Source organism: Balaenoptera physalus (assembly GCF_965194825.1).
Source record: "Balaenoptera physalus genome assembly, chromosome: 1".
NCBI classification, from domain to species: domain Eukaryota; kingdom Metazoa; phylum Chordata; class Mammalia; order Artiodactyla; family Balaenopteridae; genus Balaenoptera; species Balaenoptera physalus.
The window spans coordinates 143,438,264-143,460,773 of record NC_138882.1 but is presented as its reverse complement, the minus strand read 5'-3'; the positions used below and the strand labels follow the sequence as shown (position 1 = coordinate 143,460,773).

General features: G+C 38.7%; 1 protein-coding gene across 18 annotated transcripts in view; it reads left to right on the top strand.

Annotated features, from left to right (window-relative positions):
* The window catches only part of PATJ (PATJ crumbs cell polarity complex component), a 345,994-nt gene that overhangs the window by 55,258 nt on the left and 268,226 nt on the right, over positions 1-22,510 (top strand). For all 18 annotated transcript variants that reach the window (XM_082453175.1, XM_082453166.1, XM_082453174.1 and 15 more), the window contains exons 15-17: positions 13,401-13,535; positions 18,165-18,326; positions 21,566-21,697. In XM_082453175.1, coding sequence (XP_082309301.1) covers positions 13,401-13,535; positions 18,165-18,326; positions 21,566-21,697 — 429 coding nt within the window. The remainder of the gene's footprint in view (positions 1-13,400; positions 13,536-18,164; positions 18,327-21,565; positions 21,698-22,510) is intronic.

Sequence of the window (22,510 nt, the reverse complement as noted above, 5' to 3'; positions counted from 1 at the left end):
TCTTTTGAGGTGGATGGAGTTGTACGGAAAGGGAGAGGTGAAAGCAATTTACAGTGGTTTGAACATTAGCTGTACTGCTTTTAGGAAGCTGTTAATCATGACACAAGAAGTTTTTCCGCATCTGGGGAGACTTGCACTTTTAGGGATGGCTTTCTTGGCAAGTGTTTACTGTTAAGATAATCACAGCACTATGAGGGAGAAGCATTATGCTCATGCCAGCGACCTTTCTGCTGGCCATCAACTGTAATATGAAGTGAGCATTAATAAGATCCGTGGTGTGGGAAACAAAAGACCAGGCCCTGTTCTCTGGTTTTGACGAGACAGACTGACCAATTTCACTTTATTTCCTTCCTGAATTACATTCTCTGAGCCAAAGGGCATTAAGATGTGAGTCTGCCTCTCACTCTGTTTCAGCAAGTAGAATTGTGAAGGCAGTGGGATGTACTGGGTCCCCACTCAGCGACCAGGGTCAGTGCTTTGCATTAAAGACATGTTTTCCTTTATTTCCCACAATAACCCTATTGGTCAGCAGCTATTTCCAACTCTCCATTTTTAATATGTGAAAACTGAGTGTCAGGTAGGTAAAGTGACTTGCCCAAGATCATACACAGCTAGTAAGTGACAAAATTTAGGAAGCAAATCAGGGTTATCTGACTCTTAAGTCTGTGCCAGTCTTTATGTTTTTCCTTTTGAATAGATAATATATGGACAAGACACAAAATTTAAAAGTTACAGAAGGAAGTACTGCAAAAAATAAGTTTCCCTCTCACCCCAGTCCCTTTGTTCTCCTTCCCAGTAGCAACCAACCACAGTCACCAATTCTTCAGCGTGTAATTTTATACTTTTCTGGTCTCTCTTTTGAGTGGCGAACATAAGATACAGAATCAAATAACTGTAGTGACAGTGGTTATCCACTAGGGCAGATGGCTTTTCAGAAATATCAGAGGAGCCTTTTCAAAATACACATGCCCTATTTTGTTCCTCCTGACTAATATTCTGATTTTGTAGGTTTGGGGTGAGGTCTCTAAAGGAAACTGTGATTCCTTCCTTGCCTCGCTTCATTGAGAATTACTGTTCTGGTATTGCTAACATGCCTTATATGTACAGTTGACCCTTGAACAACATGGGTTTGGACTGCATGGGTGCACTTATACAAAGATTTTTTTCAGTAGTAAATACTACAGTACTACACCATCCTCAGATACGGAGGAACCTCAGATATGGAGGGCTGACTGTAAGTTATACCCAGATTTTTGACTGTGGAGGGTCAGTGCCTCTAACCCTGAATTACTTCCTCAAGACAGATGAAGGAGGCTTATTGGAGAAATAAGAACAGTGGATATTCCAGGAGGAGGAAATACAATGAGCAAAGGTAGAGAAAGAGTCATAAGTGTAAAGTGTTAGGTTAGGTGTCAAAAGCTCAAATAGGGATCTCAGTAGCTCTCAGGGAGCCGGCAGGGGAATCCTGGAAAAAGAAAGTCAGGGCTGCCGTCGCTGCCCACATCCCGGGGTCTCAGAGTTCTCTGTGATGAGTGTGGCTCACGTCACCTATCAAGCAAACCCCAAACCTCCTCAGTGTGACACCAGTCCCCCTACCTTCCCTGCTCAGAGTCACGGTGAAGCAGCACCTAGCTCCAGAGGCCTGGCCAGGTTGGGGAATGGAGCTCTGGCCCAAAGGCTGTGTAGGGGTCCGATGTCTTGAACCTTAAGGTAGTTTATTCTGATTTCTGCCTGAAGGCTCTTTCATCAGCCACCTGCCAAAGATTAAGTATCGCACAAAGGAGACTGTCTCAGAGCCCCACGGAAAAGGACTACACCAGGATGTTTCCTTAGCAATACCTGAAGATGCTTCTGTGTAGAAACGAGACGTGAAGTGATCTCAAAGGTTGTTATTAATTTTTATTTGATGGAGATAATGCCCACCTTTGTGAATGAATAGGATAGAATTTTAATGGGAAGAATGAGAAAATGAAAATGCTGTACTCAGAGAAACCTGAGGATTATTCAACAGGTTTGTAAGGTGCCTCTGCTTCAGTAATCCTTGCAGTGCTATAAGTCTGTGATGATGCTAGAGGCTTGCGTCAGCTTCTCTTAAAGGACTGTTGTTACCCTACCCAGCTATCTCCATTCCTTTTCTCCTCATTCTCAGGTTGACTCCTAAAATTTGTGAACATCTCCCATGCCATGTGGCTGACAGGGTCTTGGTGCTCCAGCCGGGTGTCAGGCCTGAGCCTCTGAGGTGGGAGAGCTGAGTTCAGGACATTGCTCCACCAGAGACCTCCCAGCCCCACGTAATATCAAATGGTGAAAGCTCTCCCAGAGATCTCCATCTCAATACTAAGACCCAGGTCCTCTCAATGACCAGCAAGCCACAGTGCTGGACACCCTATGCCAAACAACTAGCAAGAAAGGAACACAACCCCACCCATTAGCAGAGAGGCTGCCTAAAATCATAATAAGTTCACAGACACTCCAAAACACACCACCGGCCGCGGTCCTGCCCACCAGAAAGACAAGATCCAGCCTCATCCAGAACACAGGCACCAGTCCCCTCCACCAGGAAGGCTACACAACCCACTGAACCAACCTTACCCACTGGGGGCAGACACCAAAAACAATAGGAACTATGAACCTGCAGCCTGTGAAAAGGAGACCCCAAATACATTAAGTCAAGCAAAATGAGAAGACAGAGAAACACACAGCAGATGAAGGAGCAAGGTAAAAACCCACCAGACCAAACAAATGAAGAGGAAATAGGCAGTCTACCTGAAAAAGAATTCAGAGTAATGATAGTAAAGATGATCCAAAATCTTGGAAATAGAATGGAGAAAATACAAGAAATGTTTAACAAGGACCTAGAAGAACTAAAGAGCAAACAAACAATGATGAACAACACAATAAATGAAATAAAAAATTCTCTAGAAGGAATCAATAGCAGAATAACTGAGGCAGAAGAACGGATAAGTGACCTGGAAGATAAAATAGTGGAAATAACTACTGCAGAGCAGAATAAAGAAAAAAGAATGAAAAGAATTGAGGACAGTCTCAGAGAACTCTGGGACAACATTAAAAGCACCCACATTCGAACTATAGGAGTCCCAGAAGAAGAAGAGAAAAAAAAGGGACTGAGAAAATATTTGAAGAGATTATAGTTGAAAAATTCCCTAATATGGGAGAGGAAATAGTCAGTCAAGTCCAGGAAGATCAGAGAGTCCCATACAGGATAAATCCAAGGGGAAACATGCCAAGACACGTATTAATCAAACTATCAAAAATTAAATACAAAGAAAAAATATTAAAAGCAGCAATGGAAAAGCAACAAATAACATACAAAGGAATCCCCATAAGGTTAACAGCTGATCTTTCAGCAGAAACTCTGCAAGCCAGAAGGGAGTGGCAGGACATATTTAAAGTGATGAAAGGGAAAAACCTACAACCAAGATTGCTCTACCCAGCAGGGATCTCATTCAGATTCGACAGAGAAATTACAACCTTTACAGACAAGCAAAAGCTAAGAGAATTCAGCACCACCAAACCAGCTCTACAACAAATGCTAAAGGAACTTCTCTAGGCAGGAAACACAAGAGAAGGAAAAACACACCCTAAACAATTAAGAAAATGGTAATAAGAACATACATATTGATAACTACCTTAAGTGTAAATGGATTAAATGCTCCAACCAAAAGACATAGGCTGACTGAATGGATACAAAAAATAAGACCCGTATATATGCTGTCTACAAGAGACCCACTTCAGACCTAGGGACATACAGACTGAAAGTGAGGGGATGGAAAAAGATATTCCATGCAAATGGACATCAAAAGAAAGCTGGAGTAGCAATTCTCATATCAGACAAAATAGACTTTAAAATAAAGACTATTACAAGAGACAAAGAAGGACAATACATAATGATCAAGGGATTAATCCAAGAAGATATAACAATTGTAAATATTTATGCACCCAACATAGGAGTACCTCAATACATAAGGCAAATGCTGAAAGCCATAGAAGGGGAAATTGACAATAACAATCATAGTAGGGGACTTTAACACCCCACTTTCACAAATGGACAGATCATCCAAAATGAAAATAAATAAGGAAATGCAAGCTTTAAATGACACATTAAACAGATGGACTTAATTGATATTTATAGGACATTCCATCCAAAAACAACAGAATACACTTTCTTAACAAGTGCTCATGGAACATTCTCCAGGATAGACCATATCTTGGGTCACAAATCAAACCTCGGTAAATTTAAGAAAATTGAAATCATATCAAGTATCTTTTCTGACCACAATGCTGTGAGACTAGATATCAATTACAGGAAAAAAACTGTAAAAAATACAAACATATGGAGGTTAAATAATGCACTAATAACCAAGAGATCACTGAAGAAATCAAAGAGGAAATCAAAAAATACCTAGAAACAAATGACAGTGAAAACATGACAACCCAAAACCTATGGGATGGAGCAAAAGCAGTTCTAAGAGGGAAGTTTATAGCAATACAGTTCTACCTCAAGAAACAAGAAACATCTCAAATAAACAACCTAACCTTACACCTGAAGCAATTTGAGAAAGAAGAACAAAAAATCCCAAAGTCAGCAGAAGAAATCATAAATATCAGATCAGAAATAAATGAAAAAGAAATGAAGGAAACGATAGCAAAGATCAATAAAACTAAAAGCTGGTTCTTTGAGAAGATAAACAAAATTGATAAACCATTAGCCAGACTTATCAAGAAAAAAAGGGAGAAGACTCAAATCAATAGAATTAGAACTGAAAAAGGAGAAGTAACAACTGACACTGCAGAAATACAAAGGATCATGAGCGATTACTACGAGCAGCTATATGTTTATTGTACAACCAGGAAGAAATGCACAAATTCTTAGGAAAGCACAAACTTCTGAGACTGAACCAGGAAGAAATAGAAAATATAAACAGACCAATCACTAGCATTGAAATTGAAACTGTGATTAAAAATCTTCCAACAAACAAAAGCCCAGGACCAGATGGCTTCACAGGCGAATTCTATCAAACATTTAGAGAAGAGCTAACACCTATCCTTCTCAAACTCTTCCAAAATATAGCAGAGGGAGGAACACTCCCAAACTCAACCTACGAGGCCACCATCACCCTGATACCAAAACCAGACAAAGATGTCACAAAACAAGAAAACTACAAGCCAGTATCACTGATGAACATAGATGCAAAAATCCTCAACAGAATACTAGCAAACAGAATCCAACAACACATTAAAAGGATCATACACTGTGACCAAGTGGGGTTTATCCCAGGAATGCAAGGATTCTTCAATATACATAAATCAATCAATGTGATATACCATATTAACAAATTGAAGGATAAAAACCATATGATCATCTCAATAGATGCAGAAAACGCTTTTGACAAAATTCAACACCCATGTATGATAAAAGCCCTGCAGAAAGTAGGCATAGAGGGAACTTTCCTCAACATAATAAAGGCCATATATGAGAAACCCACAGCCAACATCATTCTCAATGGTGAAAAACTGAAACCATTTCCAGTAAGATCAGGAACAAGACAAGGTTGCCCACTCTCACCACTGTTATGCAAGATAGATTTGGAAGTTTTATCCACAGCAATCAGAGAAGAAAAGAAATAAAATGAATCCAAACTGGAAAAGAAGAAGCAAAGCTGTCACTGTTTGCAGATGACATGATACTATACATAGAGAATCGTAAAGATGCTACCAGAAAACTACTAGAGCTAATCAATGAATTTGGTAAAGTAGCAGGATACAAAATTAATGCACAGAAATCTCGCATTCCTATACACTAATGATGAAAAATCTGAAAGAGAAATTAAGGAAACACTCCCATTTACCATTGCAACAAAAAGAATAAAATACCTAGGAATAAATCTATCTAAGGAGACAAAAAACCTGTATGCAGAAAATTATAGGACACTGATGAAAGAAATTAAAGATGATACAAATAGATGGAGAGATATACCATGTTCTTGGATTGGAAGAATCAACATTGTGAAAATGACTATACTACCCAAAGCAATCTATAGATTCAATGCAATCCCTATGAAACTACCAGTGGCATTTTTCACAGAACTAGAACAAAAAATTGCCTAGTTTGTATGGAGACAGACCAAAAAGACCCCGAATAGCCAAAACAATCTTGAGAAAGAAAAACGGAGCTGGAGGAATCAGGCTTCCTGACTTCAGACTATACTACAAAGCTACAGTAATCAAGACAGCATTGTACTGGCACAAAAACAGAACTATAGATCAATGCAACATGATAGAAAGCCCAGAGAAAAACCCACACACATATGGTCACCTACTCTTTGATAAAGGCGGCAAGAATATACAATGGAGAAAAGACAGGCTCTTCAATAAGTGATGCTGGGAAAACTGGAGAGCTACATGTAAAAGAATGAAATTAGAACACTCTTTAACACCATATACAAAAATAAACTCAAAATGGATTAAAGACCTAAATGTAAGGCCAGACACTATAAAACTCTTAGAGGAAAACATAGGAAGAACACTCTGACATAAATCACAGCAAGATCTTTTTTGACCCACCTCCTAGAGAAATGGAAATAAAAACAAAAATAAACAAATGGGACTAATGAAACTTAAAAGCTTTTGCACAGCAAAGGAAACCATAAGCAAGATGAAAAGACAACCCTCAGAATGGCAGAAAATATTTGCAAAGGAAGCAACTGATAAAGGATTAATCTCCAAAATATACAAGCAGCTCATGCCACTCAATATCAAAAAAACAAACAACCCAATCCAAAAATGGGCAGAAGACCTAAATAGACATTTCTCCAAAGAAGATATATAGATTGCCAACAAACACATGAAAGGATGCTCAACATCACTAATCATTAGAGAAATGCAAATCAAAACTACAATGAGGTATCACCTTGGGCTTCCCTGGTGGCGCAGTGGTTAAGAGTCTGCCTGCCAATGCAGGGGATACGGGTTCGAGCCCTGGTCTGGGAAGATCCCACATGCCTCAGAGCAACTAAGCCCGTGCACCACAACTACTGAGCCTGTGCTCTAGAGCCTGCGATCCACAACTACTGAGCCGGCGTGCCACAACTACTGAAGCCCGTGCACCTAGAACCCGTGATCCGCAACAAGAGAAGCCACAGCAGTGAGAAGCCCATGCACCGCAACGAAGAGTAGCCCCCGCTCGCTGCAACTAGAGAAAGCCTGCATGCAACAACGAAGACCCAATGCAGCAAAAAATGAATAAATAAAATAAATTAAATAAATTAAAAAAAAGAATGAGGTATCACCTCACACCAGTCAGAATGGCCATCATCAAGAAATATACAAACAGTAAATGCTGGAGAGGGTGTGGAGAAAACAGAATCCTCTTGCACTGTTGGTGGGAATGTAAATTGCTACAGTCACTGTGGAGAACAGTATGGAGGTTCCTTAAAAAACTAAAAATAGAACTACCATACGACCCAGCAATCCCACTACTGGGCATATACCCTGAGAAAACCATAATTCATAAAGAGTCATGTAACACAGTGTTCATTGCAGCACTATTTACATTAGCCAGGTCATGGAAGCAACCTAAGTGTCCATCGACAGATGAATGGATAAAGAAGATGTGGCACATATATACAATGGAATATTACTCAGCCATAAAAAGAAACGAAATTCAGTTATTTGTAGTGAGGTGGATGGACCTAGAGGCTGTTATACAGAGTGAAGTAAGTCCGAAAGAGAAGAACAAATACCATATGCTAACACATATGTATGGAATCTAAAAAAAAAAAAAAAAAAAAAAGGTTCTGAGGAACCTAAGGGTAGGACAGGAATAAAGATGCAGATGTAGAGAATGGACTTGAGGACACAGGAAGGGGGAAGGGTAAGCTGGGACGAAGTGAGAGAGTGGCTTGGACATAATATACACTCTCAAATGTAAAATAGATAACTAGTGGGAAGCAGCTGCATAGCACAAGGAGTTTAGCTGGGTGCTTTGTGACCACCTAGAAGGGTGGGATAGGGAGGGTGGGAGGGAGACGAAAGAGGGAGACATGGGGATATATGTATACGTATAGCTGATTCACTTTGTTATACAGCAGAAACTAACACACCATTGTAAAGCAATTATACTCCAATAAAGACGTTAAAAAAAAAAAAGCTCAAATATCACATGGGCCAGACAGGTAACATCAATGATATCTGAAATGAAAAAATGGCAACTGATGCTTGACCTTGGTGTTAGGTAGCTGAAGAGATCCTTCAATATATTTCTGTACAACGGAGTGTAATGTGTGTTTTTTAAACGTTCAGAATTAAAATTTTATTTTGTATCTTAATTTTTTTTGGATGCGCCTTGAGGCTTGTGGGATCTTAGTTCCCCCACCGGGAATTGAACCTGGGCCCTCAGCAGTGAAAGCGTGGAGTCCTAACCACTGGACCATCAGGGAATTCTCCAGAATTAAAATTTTAGATGGGTGAGAAAAACTAATATAAATCAAGCTTACTAGATTGTTTGATTGTCTTGCATAACCTCTGCGTGAACATACGTAACTTTTGAGGGTATTATCCTGTGTCTCACCATTAGTTTAAAAGTTGTAGCCTCATTCTTGGAAAGTTTGTTTTTCATTTGTGGTAAATTTAGTAACTCTTTGTACCTAATCTTTAAATATAAATGATTATTTAATATCTCCATTGACAGAGAGAGAGAGAGAGAGAGAGAGAGAGAGGATGTGTCTGTGTGTGTGTGTGTGTGTGTGTGTGTGTGTGTGTGTGTGCACGCACGTGTGTGTGTGTGTGTTATAAGAACCAGTCATAGGGTTCTTTCTGTTGTGTTTTATTTTTTGTTCAGATTTTTTGGAAGCATCATCCCCCATCCCACTGACATAGCTATTCCTCTCCGGAAGTTTTTTTCCCCCTGGAGCAACATCATTTATATTCCTACTTGAGCATTTTGATATCTTGTTTGAGGGACCTAAAAGTAGAGCTTCTAGTGAAATGAATGAGTTGCAGCTTGTTTCCTGACAGGTCTCTCCACTCATAGGTTCAAGGCCTCTAGCTTTCTTTCTTTTATAAAAAATAAATAAATAAATATTTATTTTGGCTGCGTTGAGTCTTCATTGCTGCACGCGGGCTTTCTCTAGTTGTGGCGAACGGGGGCTACTCTTCCTTGTGCTGTGTGTGCTTCTCATTGCAGTGGCCTCTCTTGTTGCAGAGCACGGGCTCTAGGCACGTGGGCTTCAGTAGTTGTGGCGCTCGAGCTTAGTTGCCCCACAGCATGTGGGATCTTCCCAGACCAGGGCTTGAACCTGTGTCCCCTGCATTGGCAGACAGATTTTTAACCACTGCACCGTCAGGGAAGTCCTCCTCCAGCTTTCTCGATCTCATTTGATCTTCATCATTTTAGTGCTGATAGTAAATCACACAGTGGTCACACTTTCCTTGGATATATTTCCTTGTATCCTTTACTTGTCATATCAGGATCATGAAAATCCCGCTGCTCATTAACTTTGTAGATTTAAATAGGACCCCTTGCAAAGCGCATTGAATAAGCATCAAAAAGCATAACGTGCTCTGTGTGTGAAGGCATCAATCATCTATCTGTCTGTTGCACCCACTCTTGTCATTTTAGCCCTTTCTGCTCTCAGAATTCCGAAAGGGTGGAAAACCGAAAGAGACAGATGAAACGGTTGATTTGTTTAGTTGCAAAATGCAGCTGGGACAGGTAATTAAACAGTCCTGCTCCCACAGAGAAACCTGCAGCCATGTAACATGAAGTCTCAGAAACCCAGCTGTACTCAGATTTAGATGCAGAATGAATATTAGGTAGGCATCTTTTAGATTGACAGATTCTGTAAACATCATTTCTGGTTTATTTGTTCAGTATGATGGAAGATGGGGCACGTGTGTTCTGTTCATGGCGCACATTTCTAGGGAGCATGTGGTGTTTATAGATGTCGGGGGGAATAGCCTAGAAGGGCACAGTCCTGTATCTGGTGGGCAAGGGATTCCATGGGTGAGCCTCTGCGGCTCTTCAGTGCTCCAACCTGTTCCTGACATCAGCTGCTCCATAGATGTGGGGAATAGAGCAGGATTGATTAGTAAGGGGCTGGCAGGGGAGACTGGAATCAGTTCCCTCCTTAATCCTTTTATTTTTTTATGAGGGCATGCTATTATATAAGTAGCAAATTGTGTGTACAGCAATGTCTTTTAATTTGGGCACTTATTTCTATGCAGAAATTGCTACCACCATCTACTCAGTTGCTCAAACCAAAAATTTTGCAATTACCTTTTTCACTAACCTCCCACAAGCAGTCCCCAAGCAGGCTCTTTATAGGGCTGACTCATTCTTTTTTTTTTTTTTCATCTTTGTTCACCTTTATATCAGTTGAGATGAACTTCTTCCCCTTAATTTAAAAAAAAAATTTTTTTATTATTATTATTTTTCATATGCTTATTTTCCATCTGCATATCTTTTTTTTTAAACATCTTTATTGGAGTATAATTGCTTTACAATGGTGTGTTAGTTTCTGCTTTATAACAAAGTGAATCAGTTATACATATACATATACCCCCATATCTCTTCCCTCTTGCGTCTCCCTCCCTCCCACCCTCCCTATCCCACCCCTCTAGGTGGTCACAAAGCACCGAGCTGATCTCCCTGTGCTATGCAGCTGCTTCCCACTAGTTATCTATTTTACATTTGGTAGTGTATATATATATGTCCATGCCACTCTCTCACTTTGTCCCAGCTTACCCTTCCCCCTCCCCGTGTCCTCAAGTCCATTAGGTCTGCGTCTTTATTCCCGTCTTGCCCCTAGGTTCTTCATGACCATTTATTTTTCTTTTATATTCCATATATATGTGTTCTCACCTTAAATGTCCCCATCTCTGTGAAACCTACTCTGACCAGCTTTTCAAACAGCCTCCACAGTTGTGTCTGATGTCCTGACCCTGATTAGCTCCTTCATAGCACTTATCACAGTTGGTAACTTGGGGTTTATCTTTCACTTGTTTGTTGTTGCATTGTTTATTGGCTTACTTGTTTTGCTTGTCTCTGCTCGCTCTCTTGCTTGTTTATATTGTCTGTCTTCCATCCTAGATGTTAGTTCCAGAGGGTAGAAACTGTTTCTTTTGTCCATCCTGTAATTCCAGCCCAAAGCTCAAATCCTTGCACACAGTTTACGCTCTATAAATATATGCTGGATATCATGTCCAAACTAGATTGTAGATCAGTGATATGCTGGGAAATGTCTAGCCCTCAAAAAAAAAAAAAGGCAACCCTGATTTGCAGCATTTACCAATACCTGTGGTATAAATAGTTCCACCGTGGCAGATTTCAAACAACCAAAATGACAGCAATGAACACTGAGTTAGGTAACGATTCACAGTAGCACTTCATTGATGCAGGTTTCTCCATGGGAGCAGGAGCATTGTTACCTGACCTACCTGCATTTAGCGCTAGACAAATCAACCATTTCATCTGTCTCTTTCAGTTGTTCATCCCTTTGGTATTCTCTAAATTCTTAGATAGAGAGTGTTTCCACCATACATGTATAACAGATAGAAGTCACTTCAAGAACATAGATAAAATGTGGTCAAAATAATTAGGAAGTGATGGATTTTGAGTACTTACTACATTTATTTTTAATATTATTTAATTGTAATCTTATAATTTCATATTTAATAATGGCTGTCATTAACAACTGGCTTGCAGAATTCCTGAAAATTGAAAAATCCACTCTTGCAAGCATACTTTAGCACAGCACTGGGGATGACCTACAGGTGGACCCACTGACCACTCCCTGCCCTAGTGTTTGGCTCATAAATGAAGGAAGAGAGTTGGAAGAGATGGATGGGTAAAGTGTTATTACAGAAACATTTCTCAGAGTTTTTATTCACCTTTTAGTGCTAAAGAAACTGACCCTAATGTCTCCTAGCTTGATGTACAGGATTTGGTACAGTGACTAAACAGAATGAGGTGGCAGCCGTGAGAAATAAAGAGATCACAAAGAGGGAACAATAGTAAAAGCAGTCTTACCCTCGCATTGCTAGAATATCTTATTGCCAGAGATGGCTGTAGATCCTGAAGTGCTTGGTGGTCAAGAGCACTTAATTTTCAGAAAATTAGCCCAAGGCCAGGAATCCCTCCTGCCTGTTTTAAGCCATTGAGGCCTTAGTCAGCTGGACGCCTTGCCACTTCACATTTGCCTGTTTGTCTGTAGTGCGATGGAAATGAGCCCCAGGTGGTGTCTGAAGCAAGGCCTGTGGAACTCTGAGGACTCAGAGCAGATGACTAAGGGGAGGTGACAAGGATAAGTGATCACAGGGGAAAGGAAATAGGGAAAGAGCCATGTTGTGGATGCATTGCCACCTTGTGTAGGGTTTTCTCCTTAGCAAATATACAGGTAGAGATGGGCCTGGTATTTTGGATAAACAGACTATTGTAGTACCATTTACCATGTTTGAGTTTATATATCCACAATGAGAAATCATTAGTTCCAATTTTGAAAGTCAGGGGAATGGAGTTTGGTGAATGCCTTTGACCTTCAGAGCCAACAACACTAAGACACTCATCTTTTTACCTTGACATTGGCTGGAATTTCTTAATGCTTGGCTCATATCTGAACCCATATGAATCCTTCTAAGTCAACAGAACCAATACTAGAGTGGAATAATGATTGCCTTCCTTATTACACATGCATACCTCCCCCAAATCAGAAATTGTTATCTCTTAAGCTGGTGAGATGGAAAAAAACATCTTGAAAGAGATACTATCTTTCACGGATTAGTTCAGATAACATGTAATGAGCCCATGTTCAGATGCCTGGTACTATTCTAGGGCCTGAGGTTATAGAGAGAAAAGATACCCTCAAGCAGTGGGGGGGCAGTTAAGAAAATAGTAATTTTAAAAGCAGTGTATTGTGAGCTGTGATGGAGATGTGTACAGGGTGATCTTGGACCCCAGATGGAAGCAGATTAGCTCAGATATCAGGAAGGGCTTCCTGGAAGTGATACTGCTTTAGTATTGAAGTGTGAGTGGAACTTAGGTAACATAAAGGAGCTAGATGTCCTGAGGGATGGGAAGCCCTGCAGAAAAGTGAAACACAGAATACATACTGGGAACTATAGGAAGTTTGGAGCTTAGAACTGGAGACTTTGTACGTCTGTCTCTCCATTCCCAAGGAATCTGAGAGGACAAGAGTGAGAACAAGATGACAAATGACTTCATGTTTTACTTGAGGCTAGTTTTCCCCTTATTGTCTCTTTTGGGATTTTGGTGATCTGATTCAGGGGATGGAGCTTCTGTGTCAAAAAAAATACTTGATAGAGGATTAACAGCCAGATGTGTCCTTGTCGTGTTTATATTACTGTTCTGTGTTTTGTTGCAGCTGCTGCCCATTCACACTCTGAGGCTTGGCATGGAAGTGGATTCCTTTGATGGGCACCATTATATCTCTTCGATTGCTCCAGGTGGTCCTCTTGATACACTGAACCTCCTACAGCCAGAAGATGAGCTTCTTGAGGTAAAATTTTTGAGGGGAAAAAGACATAGGGCAGGAATTTTTAAGTTGTAGGAGAGTGTGTTCTCACCAGAAATCCACAGAGTTACATCATCAATACCAATGTAATGTGAGCTACTTAGATTGAAAAATAATTGGTGACTGTACTTAACAAAATTGTGTTGTGTACTTGAAAGTTGCTGAAAGAGTAGATCTTAAGTGTTCTTACCACACACATATACAGACACACACACACACAAAATATGGTAACTATGTGAGGTGATAGATGTGTTAACTAACCTCATTGTGGTAATGATTTCACAATATATATATCAAATCATTACATTGTACACCTTAAACTTTTACATGTTATATGTCAATTATATTTCAATAAAGCTGGGAAAAATAAAATAAAGGTGAAGAAAAATACTAACAACTTATGTAATGATAAGTGAAGTAGATAACATACTTTCAGTTCATTTTCCCCGTCTTTTGGGACTCCTGAGATGTCCTTTTGAGTGCTTATTTAAATGATTAACTAAGGAAGAAGCTAATGTCCTGTTTTAGTTTGATAGCATAGTTAGTATTTTTTTTTTCAAAATTCTTTTTAAGAATCTAACCCCTGACCCTTGTTTGGAACATGTAGTCACATTTATTTGCAGGTTTTGTTGATTATTTCTAATAAGTATTAGAGCTGGATAACCTCAGGCTTATGTGTTACTGACTAGCTTTCAGATTGTCTTCTTGGGACTCCCTCCCTGCCATGATGGCAGCCTCTACTGGGCTCATTCAGGCTTCTCAGCCTCTCTTCAGTCAGAGCAATTCTAGAGCACTTCTGCTGTGACATGACTGCCTTGAGAGATTTTGTTCGATTGGAAAGTTCTATAGCCAACACAGCAGACAAACCAAGCAACGACCCTTAATTTTACAGATAAGAAAACAAGGCATTGATTTCCCCTAACTTTATACACTGGTAGAGTGATGACCTTAGTTCATGTTTTCTAACTCCCATTTCACTGGTTTTTCAATACATCACACTACTTTCTAAGCTTCTTAAAAAAGATACGGGGAATGGTCAAACTTTGAGAAGGCCGTGTAGAAGAGGGGTCTCCCAAGTGTTAGATCCACAGGAAGTCCTAGGTTGGCTTTAATAGAGTCAACCTAGTTGCTTTAGCCAAGATTAGAATCCCATGGACCTTGAAGTAGAGATTTCTCTCTAAAATTTATATTTGCTTAAAGTGGGATGGCAAGAATAGCAAATAGGTTTCTTGCTGGGCTTTTTTAAGTAGTGTTCAGTCACCTGGAGGGGTATGTTGAGAACTCCGAGTTGAATTTTGAGGTCGGAGAGAAAAGTGCTGTGACTATTGGCAAATTTTATCATAAGCATGGGAGGCCAGGTCCTGTTTTAAGATGTAGTAAATGGCTTATTTTTAGAGGTGTTCAAGGAATGATATTGGGATGCTTATTGTGGATTAATGCCCTAGACTTTACTCTGTCGCTTATGAGTTTTTTGGTGCTGAATCATGTCTTTCTATTCTGATTTGCAGAGTATATGACATAACTTTGTGGTGTCACACATGATAATATGCAGATTGGGGACCATTTGGAAAACATTGCCATAATATGTAGTTATTAGGTATTGAGAAATGAGATATATTTATTTGAGAGATATGGAAATATGAGTAAAAACCAGTTTAGTTTACTTTTTTGTGGTAAATAAACATAACATAAACTGTATCATTTAAAGCATTTTTAGTCTACAGCTCAGTAGCATTAAGTATAATTCACTACTAGTACCTGGTAGGTGATAAAGAAATGTTGGCTGGATCTGAGTAGAGCAAGTGTAGGTGATCTCAGCCATCAACTGAGTCCTTTGTGCCTTAGCTGAGATTGGAATTCCAGGGGCCTTCTCCCTTGTAATAGAATGTGATGTAATGAGGTAGCATGAAGACTGGTTGAATTCATAAGTATAGATTTCTAGTGAAAGAACTTGGGATAGGGAAAGAAGCACAGGTTTGCAAGTCAGCTGCTTTTGGTTCTGAGTTTGCCACAGCTGAACCGTATGTCCTAGCATGTCACTTTTTTTGAGAATCATTTTCTTCATCAATAAATGCCTACTTCACTCTATGTTTGTGAGGATCTAATGGAATATTGTCCATGTAAAGATAATGCTTTATACATTATCTCACTGTGAGATACTGGCAACATGACCACCGTGAAAAGACATAAGCAACCTTTATAGGATAAGATTGAATGGGGATTGAATGAAGTAGTGGGACAATACTTGTCCAGTATTATGTACTCTGCAGATGAATACATGTGTATGTGTTTTCTAGTCTCTAGAATAATTGAGACTTGACAGTACTTAAGAGGTTTGAAGAGTCTAGAAAAATATTGTGAACTCTAAAATAAAAATTGGCTTCTTCCAGCTGCATAGCACAGGGAGATCAGCTTGGTGCTTTGTGACCACCTAGAGGGGTGGCATAGGGAGGGAGGGAGGGAGACGCAAGAGGGAAGGGATATGGGGATATATGTATATGTATAGCTGATTCACTTTGTTCTACAGCAGAAACTAACACAACAATGTAAAGCAATTATATTCCAATAAAGATGTTAAAAAAAAAATTGGCTGCTTCTGAGCAACTGAATACAGAAATTAAAAAGTCTCTGTAAAGTTAGCCAAATAAACTCCTGAACTGTACGTGTGTGTGTGTGCGTGTCTGTCTGTCTGTCTGTCTGTCTGTCGAATGTACTCCTCAGAGCTTAAAACTAGGAACACAAATATGCTTCAGGGTTAGAACACTGTGCCAAGTCTCAGCCCAGAGCAGCTATTTACAGCAGCCATAAATCCCCTTAGATAGGAGTTGCTAATGGGAAATGTGACCAATCGCTTTAGCCATATAGAGTGGTGAGGAGGACTACCAGGCATTGCTATAATAATTGGAGACAATTCAAATGAATAAATAATGAGCTAAATAAATATTTAAATGTACACCAAGATAAAAACCTGAAAAGTGATTTTCAAATTTGTTGAAGTAATGTGAAACACAAGCTAAAATATTTGTGCATGAGTAGCATTCCTGCTTTGATTGTATCTATCCGCTTGCTTTATTTTCAGTATGTTACTCGCCATTTGGTTGATTTTAGAACTTTCTGTGCTTATGGCACTGGTTGGCACCATGGACATGGTGTGACCAGTGGCAAGTACCTCCCTCCCCATTTTTGTGTGAAGGTTGACTTGCAGTTCTTCCAGGAAAAACCTTTCATGTGCTGCTGAACTTGCTATCCTCTGGACCCCTTCCTCAGTCATAAAGTCCTGGGAGACAATGTTTACTTTTTAGGACTAGCTCCCTGAAACACATGTGGGCCTCTTTACTATGTGGTGATTTCTTTGTAAATAATTAAAAGGCAGGGAGATTATGTCTTGTCTGATGGCTAAGTGCTGGGTATATTACAGGTGAGAGTGGTTCCAAGGAATGAATGACTCTGGGCTCAGACCACCGTTGATGGGATGCTTCCAGAAACCCACTGTGCTCTTATTCTCTGAGCAATTTTGACAGATTTAGTGGAAAGGTTCCTCCCAGGAAAGTCAACCCTGCCAGTTATCTGGACATTAGCACTGCACCTGTCAGAAATTAAGGCCAGACCAGAAATACTTTTAAAACTAATAATGCTGTTGAACCCTGCCAGGAAGGTAGGAGTCAGATGTGAAAAGATTATATGTTGCCTGGATTGTGTTTCTGCCTCAGCTTTTTGGGAGTGGCAGACAGATGAGCGAGCTCCTTGAGCTAAAGTCATATATATGAAAAATTAGAATAGACTTATGTTTCTAAATCATCTTTGGTGCAAAGAATTGTTACTATGCACTATATATAATATGAAATTTAGATAATCTTTTGGTGATAAGCATTAATCATTAATAAGGAATAGTTGATTATCTTTTTGTTCTTCTAAACATGTGGGACCCTTGTATAAAACAATTTGAAAATCTGACACACTTCTTACCCTTGATGGCTGTGTCAGCAGAGTACGTAAGAATGGATCTGAGGCAAAGTTATGTGTATTTCTTTTCTACAGAGGTGATTTTTCTAGGATGGTATTAAGAGTTTATGGCTGTGAAAGAAAATTGTGAACTGATGCTAAATTTTGATGGCCAAGTATCCTAGATTTTGTTACCTACACATTGTAAGTTGAGCAGTTTTTAACAGTCTTAAAAATGTGTTAATATCTCTATTGATATGCTTACAAAATGAAAAAGCAAAAGGAAGCGGTCTTAAGAAGGCTATCATTGATATTTAGTGTGTTTAAGGAGAGATGGGGAGTAGATGAGAGAATACAACATTGTAGTATAGAAAGGAGAAAGCAGGGAGGTGTGAAAAATTAGGCAAATCACATACCCAGTAATAGTTGTACTCTGAGCACATTTTATACTTTATTCACCCAAGTTCAGTAAAACTTTGGCCTTAATTTTTATAAATTTTAGGGATTTCTGTTTTTTTTGTACTACTAAAATGATTAAATGTAGGCCGTTTGTTTACAGGGAAAATAAAACGATTATCCTGTTTTCACTTTGATAGATTGACGTAAGAAAGAGATTTTTGTTTTTTTTCATTTGGGGCCTCCTCAATTCTGACTTATCCCTTATCTTTCTAGGTCAATGGCGTGCAGCTCTATGGGAAATCTCGCCGAGAAGCAGTCTCCTTTCTTAAAGAAGTGCCGCCCCCCTTCACCTTGGTTTGCTGTCGACGGTTGTTTGATGATGAAGCCTCTGTAGATGAACCAAGGACCACTGACACCTCTCTTCCTGAAATGGAGGTACTAAATGAATACTCGCACTGTGGTTCCCATAGACATGCCCCTTCATCAGGGATGTCCCGAGAGTGTATTGTGATATGAAGGGGGAGGGGAAAACCTTCCTCTTTTGTTTGACAACAGTAGCTCTCAAAGGCAACAATGCATAGCTTTTCAAATTGTTACTTTTCTTTAATGTCATGAAACTTTACTCTTATTTTTTGGTAACTTGAAAAGTTGGTAACATTAATGTGCATGCACTTTGATTTTAGAAAACCTTTTTTTAGTAATTACCTGAGCTCGTTACTTTTGGCTCCCAGTTCAACTCAGTTCATCTTAACAAGTTTAAGATGTTGGTAAGTATTGAATATCTAACGGGCTTCCCTTTTTCAGAGCTTTAAAAACACGAAGATCTATGACCAATTTTGAAATGAGTCTAAAAATTGCTGTAAAAGCCTTCAGAAGGTCAGAGAATAACACTTTCTGTGCATGCCCCTGGTAGTCTTTTTTTTTTTTTTTTTAAAGAACATTGTAATTATGAAAACAGTTTTAAGCACATGCTTTTCCAAATTATGTTTTTGTAACTTTTATGTCACTTTTCCCCTTTCCAGACTCTTTTAGATTATAATTCCATTAACACCAGTTTTGATCCACAGGGCCTTCCCTTTTACCTGCCTACGGTCTGATTTTCAAGATACATAGACCCTAATGTTGCCTCTACCACTTAATGATTTGAATGATTGAGCAAATAACTTGACTTTCTGTTGATCTTCTTCCTCTGAAAAACGAAGATACTTATTGTACTTACCTCCTCTGTGGTGAGAGAAGGAAATGAAGTAATGTGTGCAAAGTTCTTAGCACAATGCCTTGCATAAGGACAGTGCTCAGTAAAAATTAGCTATGGCTGTTCTCAACTTCTCCTGTCCACCTGTCCTTTTTTGTGATTTCCTAAAATACAAGAGTGTAGCACTGTCCTGTAGTCACAGATACTTCAGTGTATATTAAGTTTGTTTTTTCAAGAAGACTGTCAACTCCTGTGGGCAGAGGCCAAATCTTAGAATTATTTTGTATCTCTTGGTGTTTTTATTCTTTACTGCACATATACGAGGTGCTTAGTAAATTATTCATTGTTGATTGATAATTTTTTTTAATACTTATCTTTGGTAAACATATTTCAAGGAAGGGACTCAAATGCCACACTTTTATGATTCTTGCAATCTTTACTAAAATTAAATGTGGGTGATAGCTTACCTCTATTGATAAAAATGCCGTTAATCTAATCTTACAGGGTGTGTAAATCACCAACTCCGCTTGCTGACTCTGTGCTCCCATCTGTCATACTTTACCACAATGGGTAAACAACAGCTTTGAATTATGCTCAATGTCATCCTTGCTGCCCATTAGTTGATTGCTTTCTATTTTGTAAATACAGGAGTTATGCAGAATTGATTGTATCAAAGTGATATATTTCTGGTTGGAGTATAATATCTTATATATGTTGGATGCCTTGAAATTTCTATAAACTTGGGTTTTAAAATTATATGTGGTTTCTTAAAATCCTGGCTCTCTTTTCTGTCTCTCTTTTTCATTTATCTCAATACGATCTTAGGTTCTTAAACCCTGTATTGTTAAGCAGCTCAGACAAAATTCTAATGCTTATTAATCAGTAAAGGTATTAAATGCCTCAGTAAAACATCAATCGTATTGTATTACCATTGTAACTTTACTTTTTATTGGTAAGTATAAGTGTTTTCTTTTTAAATCTATCAGTTCCTCACATCAGACTGATATAAACAGATGTTTATTGATCCAGAACGTTCCCACTAATTTCAAGTTCTGTAATTCAAGAACCAAGAAATCGTTCCCATGTTTAGATTTAATCCACCATGTCCTGCAGGGACAGTTTGAGATCTGGTCCAGCCCTAATTTTAAGATGTTTTTGTATTAGCTATGGTGCCTTACTCTTCCATAATAGAGGGGTCCCTCTGCCTGCCACATCTGCCAGCTTTGATTCCGTTAAATGGATTTTCTTACACAGGTCACTCAAAATTATATTCATAGGAAGTACATCATTTTATTTTATTTACTTCCATTTTATTTACTAAGATCATTCAAAGTTTTTAGAAGTAGACTTCTTAAAGACTATTATTTAGTCTATAGCTTTATTTAAAAAGAGTTTCAAGGGAAGGCCACTCAAAGATGGGTGATTGATTCATTATGTATTGAACAAACATTTATGGAGTGCCTACTATAAGCCGCGCACTGTTGCAGGTTGAGGGGATAACCATGGTAAACTCTATGACAGCCCGCACCATTCTAGCCTAGAAGCCAGGCATTTTGTTAATTGCTAGGACCACAAAGAAAAAGAAGATAATTCTTGAGCCTCAGATAGAAGTTCAGAGTATTTGGGGAAGATAAATCACATGAATATAATCCAATTCTATAAATAGTATAAAAGCCGAAGGTTGGAGCAGCTATTCTCCTTCTGCGTAGTTGACTCATTGACCGTCTGTCGTTTAGCTTCCTAGAATTCCATGTGGCAGTGACTCTTTTCCCTGAAAGGAGGGAGCTTGGAATAAGGGATGTGCGGATGTGGAGTCAGGGAAAGCAGCTGAGGATCTGTGTACTGAGTAGTTGTGTTGACCTCCTTCCTCCAAGGTCAGGTTTTCATTATTTCAACTCTGATTTTTACCTGTTTTTAGACTTAGATGATTCCCAAAGACTTGGATTTTTTTTCACCTTATTTTTCTAGTAAAGTTTTTCTTGAAAACTAGGAGCCAACAGAAGTGGTATCTCTGTGTCCTGTCCTGGCCTCTGTGTTGATGTCTTTCTCTCTGTCTCTCACTGTAATTATGAATTCAGGTATTGCTACTTAAATATCTTAAAAGCTTTGATTTTGTGTGATGTTTTCATATCTTCTTAAATTGCATATTTTTCCTTTTATGCTTCTACTGGGATGACAGAACTCATTTTAGTATAAGAGGTCAGTGTTAATGCTTTGAATGAAACAGACACTTTAATGTAAAAAAAAAACACAACTATATGAACAACCTGTTTTTTTAAGTGCTTGAATTTTCATGAAGGTTTTATACTAAAGTATATGTGCCCCAGTGCATGCCCCTTTTAAAAGATTAAAAAGAAAAACTATGCATGCCAAAGAGTATCCTCATTTTGAGAAGAACCTATGAGATTCCTGATACGTTAATTCTTTTCAAACTTGAAAGGACAGTATATTGAAACATTTATGTTCTTTGGTATTTCAGGCTGACCACAATATAGATGTCAATACTGAAGAAGATGATGATGGGGAATTAGCCCTGTGGTCTCCTGAAGTCAAGATTGTTGAACTAGTAAAAGATCATAGAGGCTTGGGATTCAGCATTTTGGATTACCAGGTATAAGAACCTATACAGAGCTTTTTGGAGCAATTAGTTTGTATTAAAGTTATATGAAGTAGTAATTGTTTAAGGCATCCACTGACCTAGGCAAAACTGAATTATTTGATGTATAATGCTACTTTCCAAAGGTGGGGTGTTATAATTTCCATTGTTACCATTACAATTGATAGCTCCCTTAGTGAATAAAATGGTAGATGATATAATAAGTGGACATAAGGGAAGCAATAGTTTTATACCCATGGATGCTTTTAGAGACTGGAACTTGATGAATTTTTTTTATATGGAGGATTTTTTCCTCCAGCTTTATTGAGATATATTTCACATACCATAAAGTTCACCCATTTAAAGCATACAGTTCGGTTGTTTTTAGTATATTTGGAGTTGTGCAACCATCACCACAGTCTAATTTAAGAACATTTTCATCACCCCAAAAAGAAACCCCATACATATTAGCAGTCATTCCCAATTCTCACTCTCCTCTCCCTTCCCTTCACACGAAGGTTTTTATAGTTTTGCTTACCTATTAATCTCAATGAGTGTAACTGAGTAGAAATGTTCTTGGTGAAGTTTATATTTATATTTAATATAGAACATATAATATTTATGTATTTATATGTACCCCAATTATAACTATGGTAAAGTGACTGATGCATTTGGTTTGGGGGTGGCAATGTGAAAGGTCACAATAAGACATCTATATGTTATACCAGTTTACCAGTTAAAGTATTTTTAGACCATCTGACTATCATGGGGAATTAAAACTGTTGGCAAGAAATCTCTTCACTTTTAAGATGCATATTTTAATACATT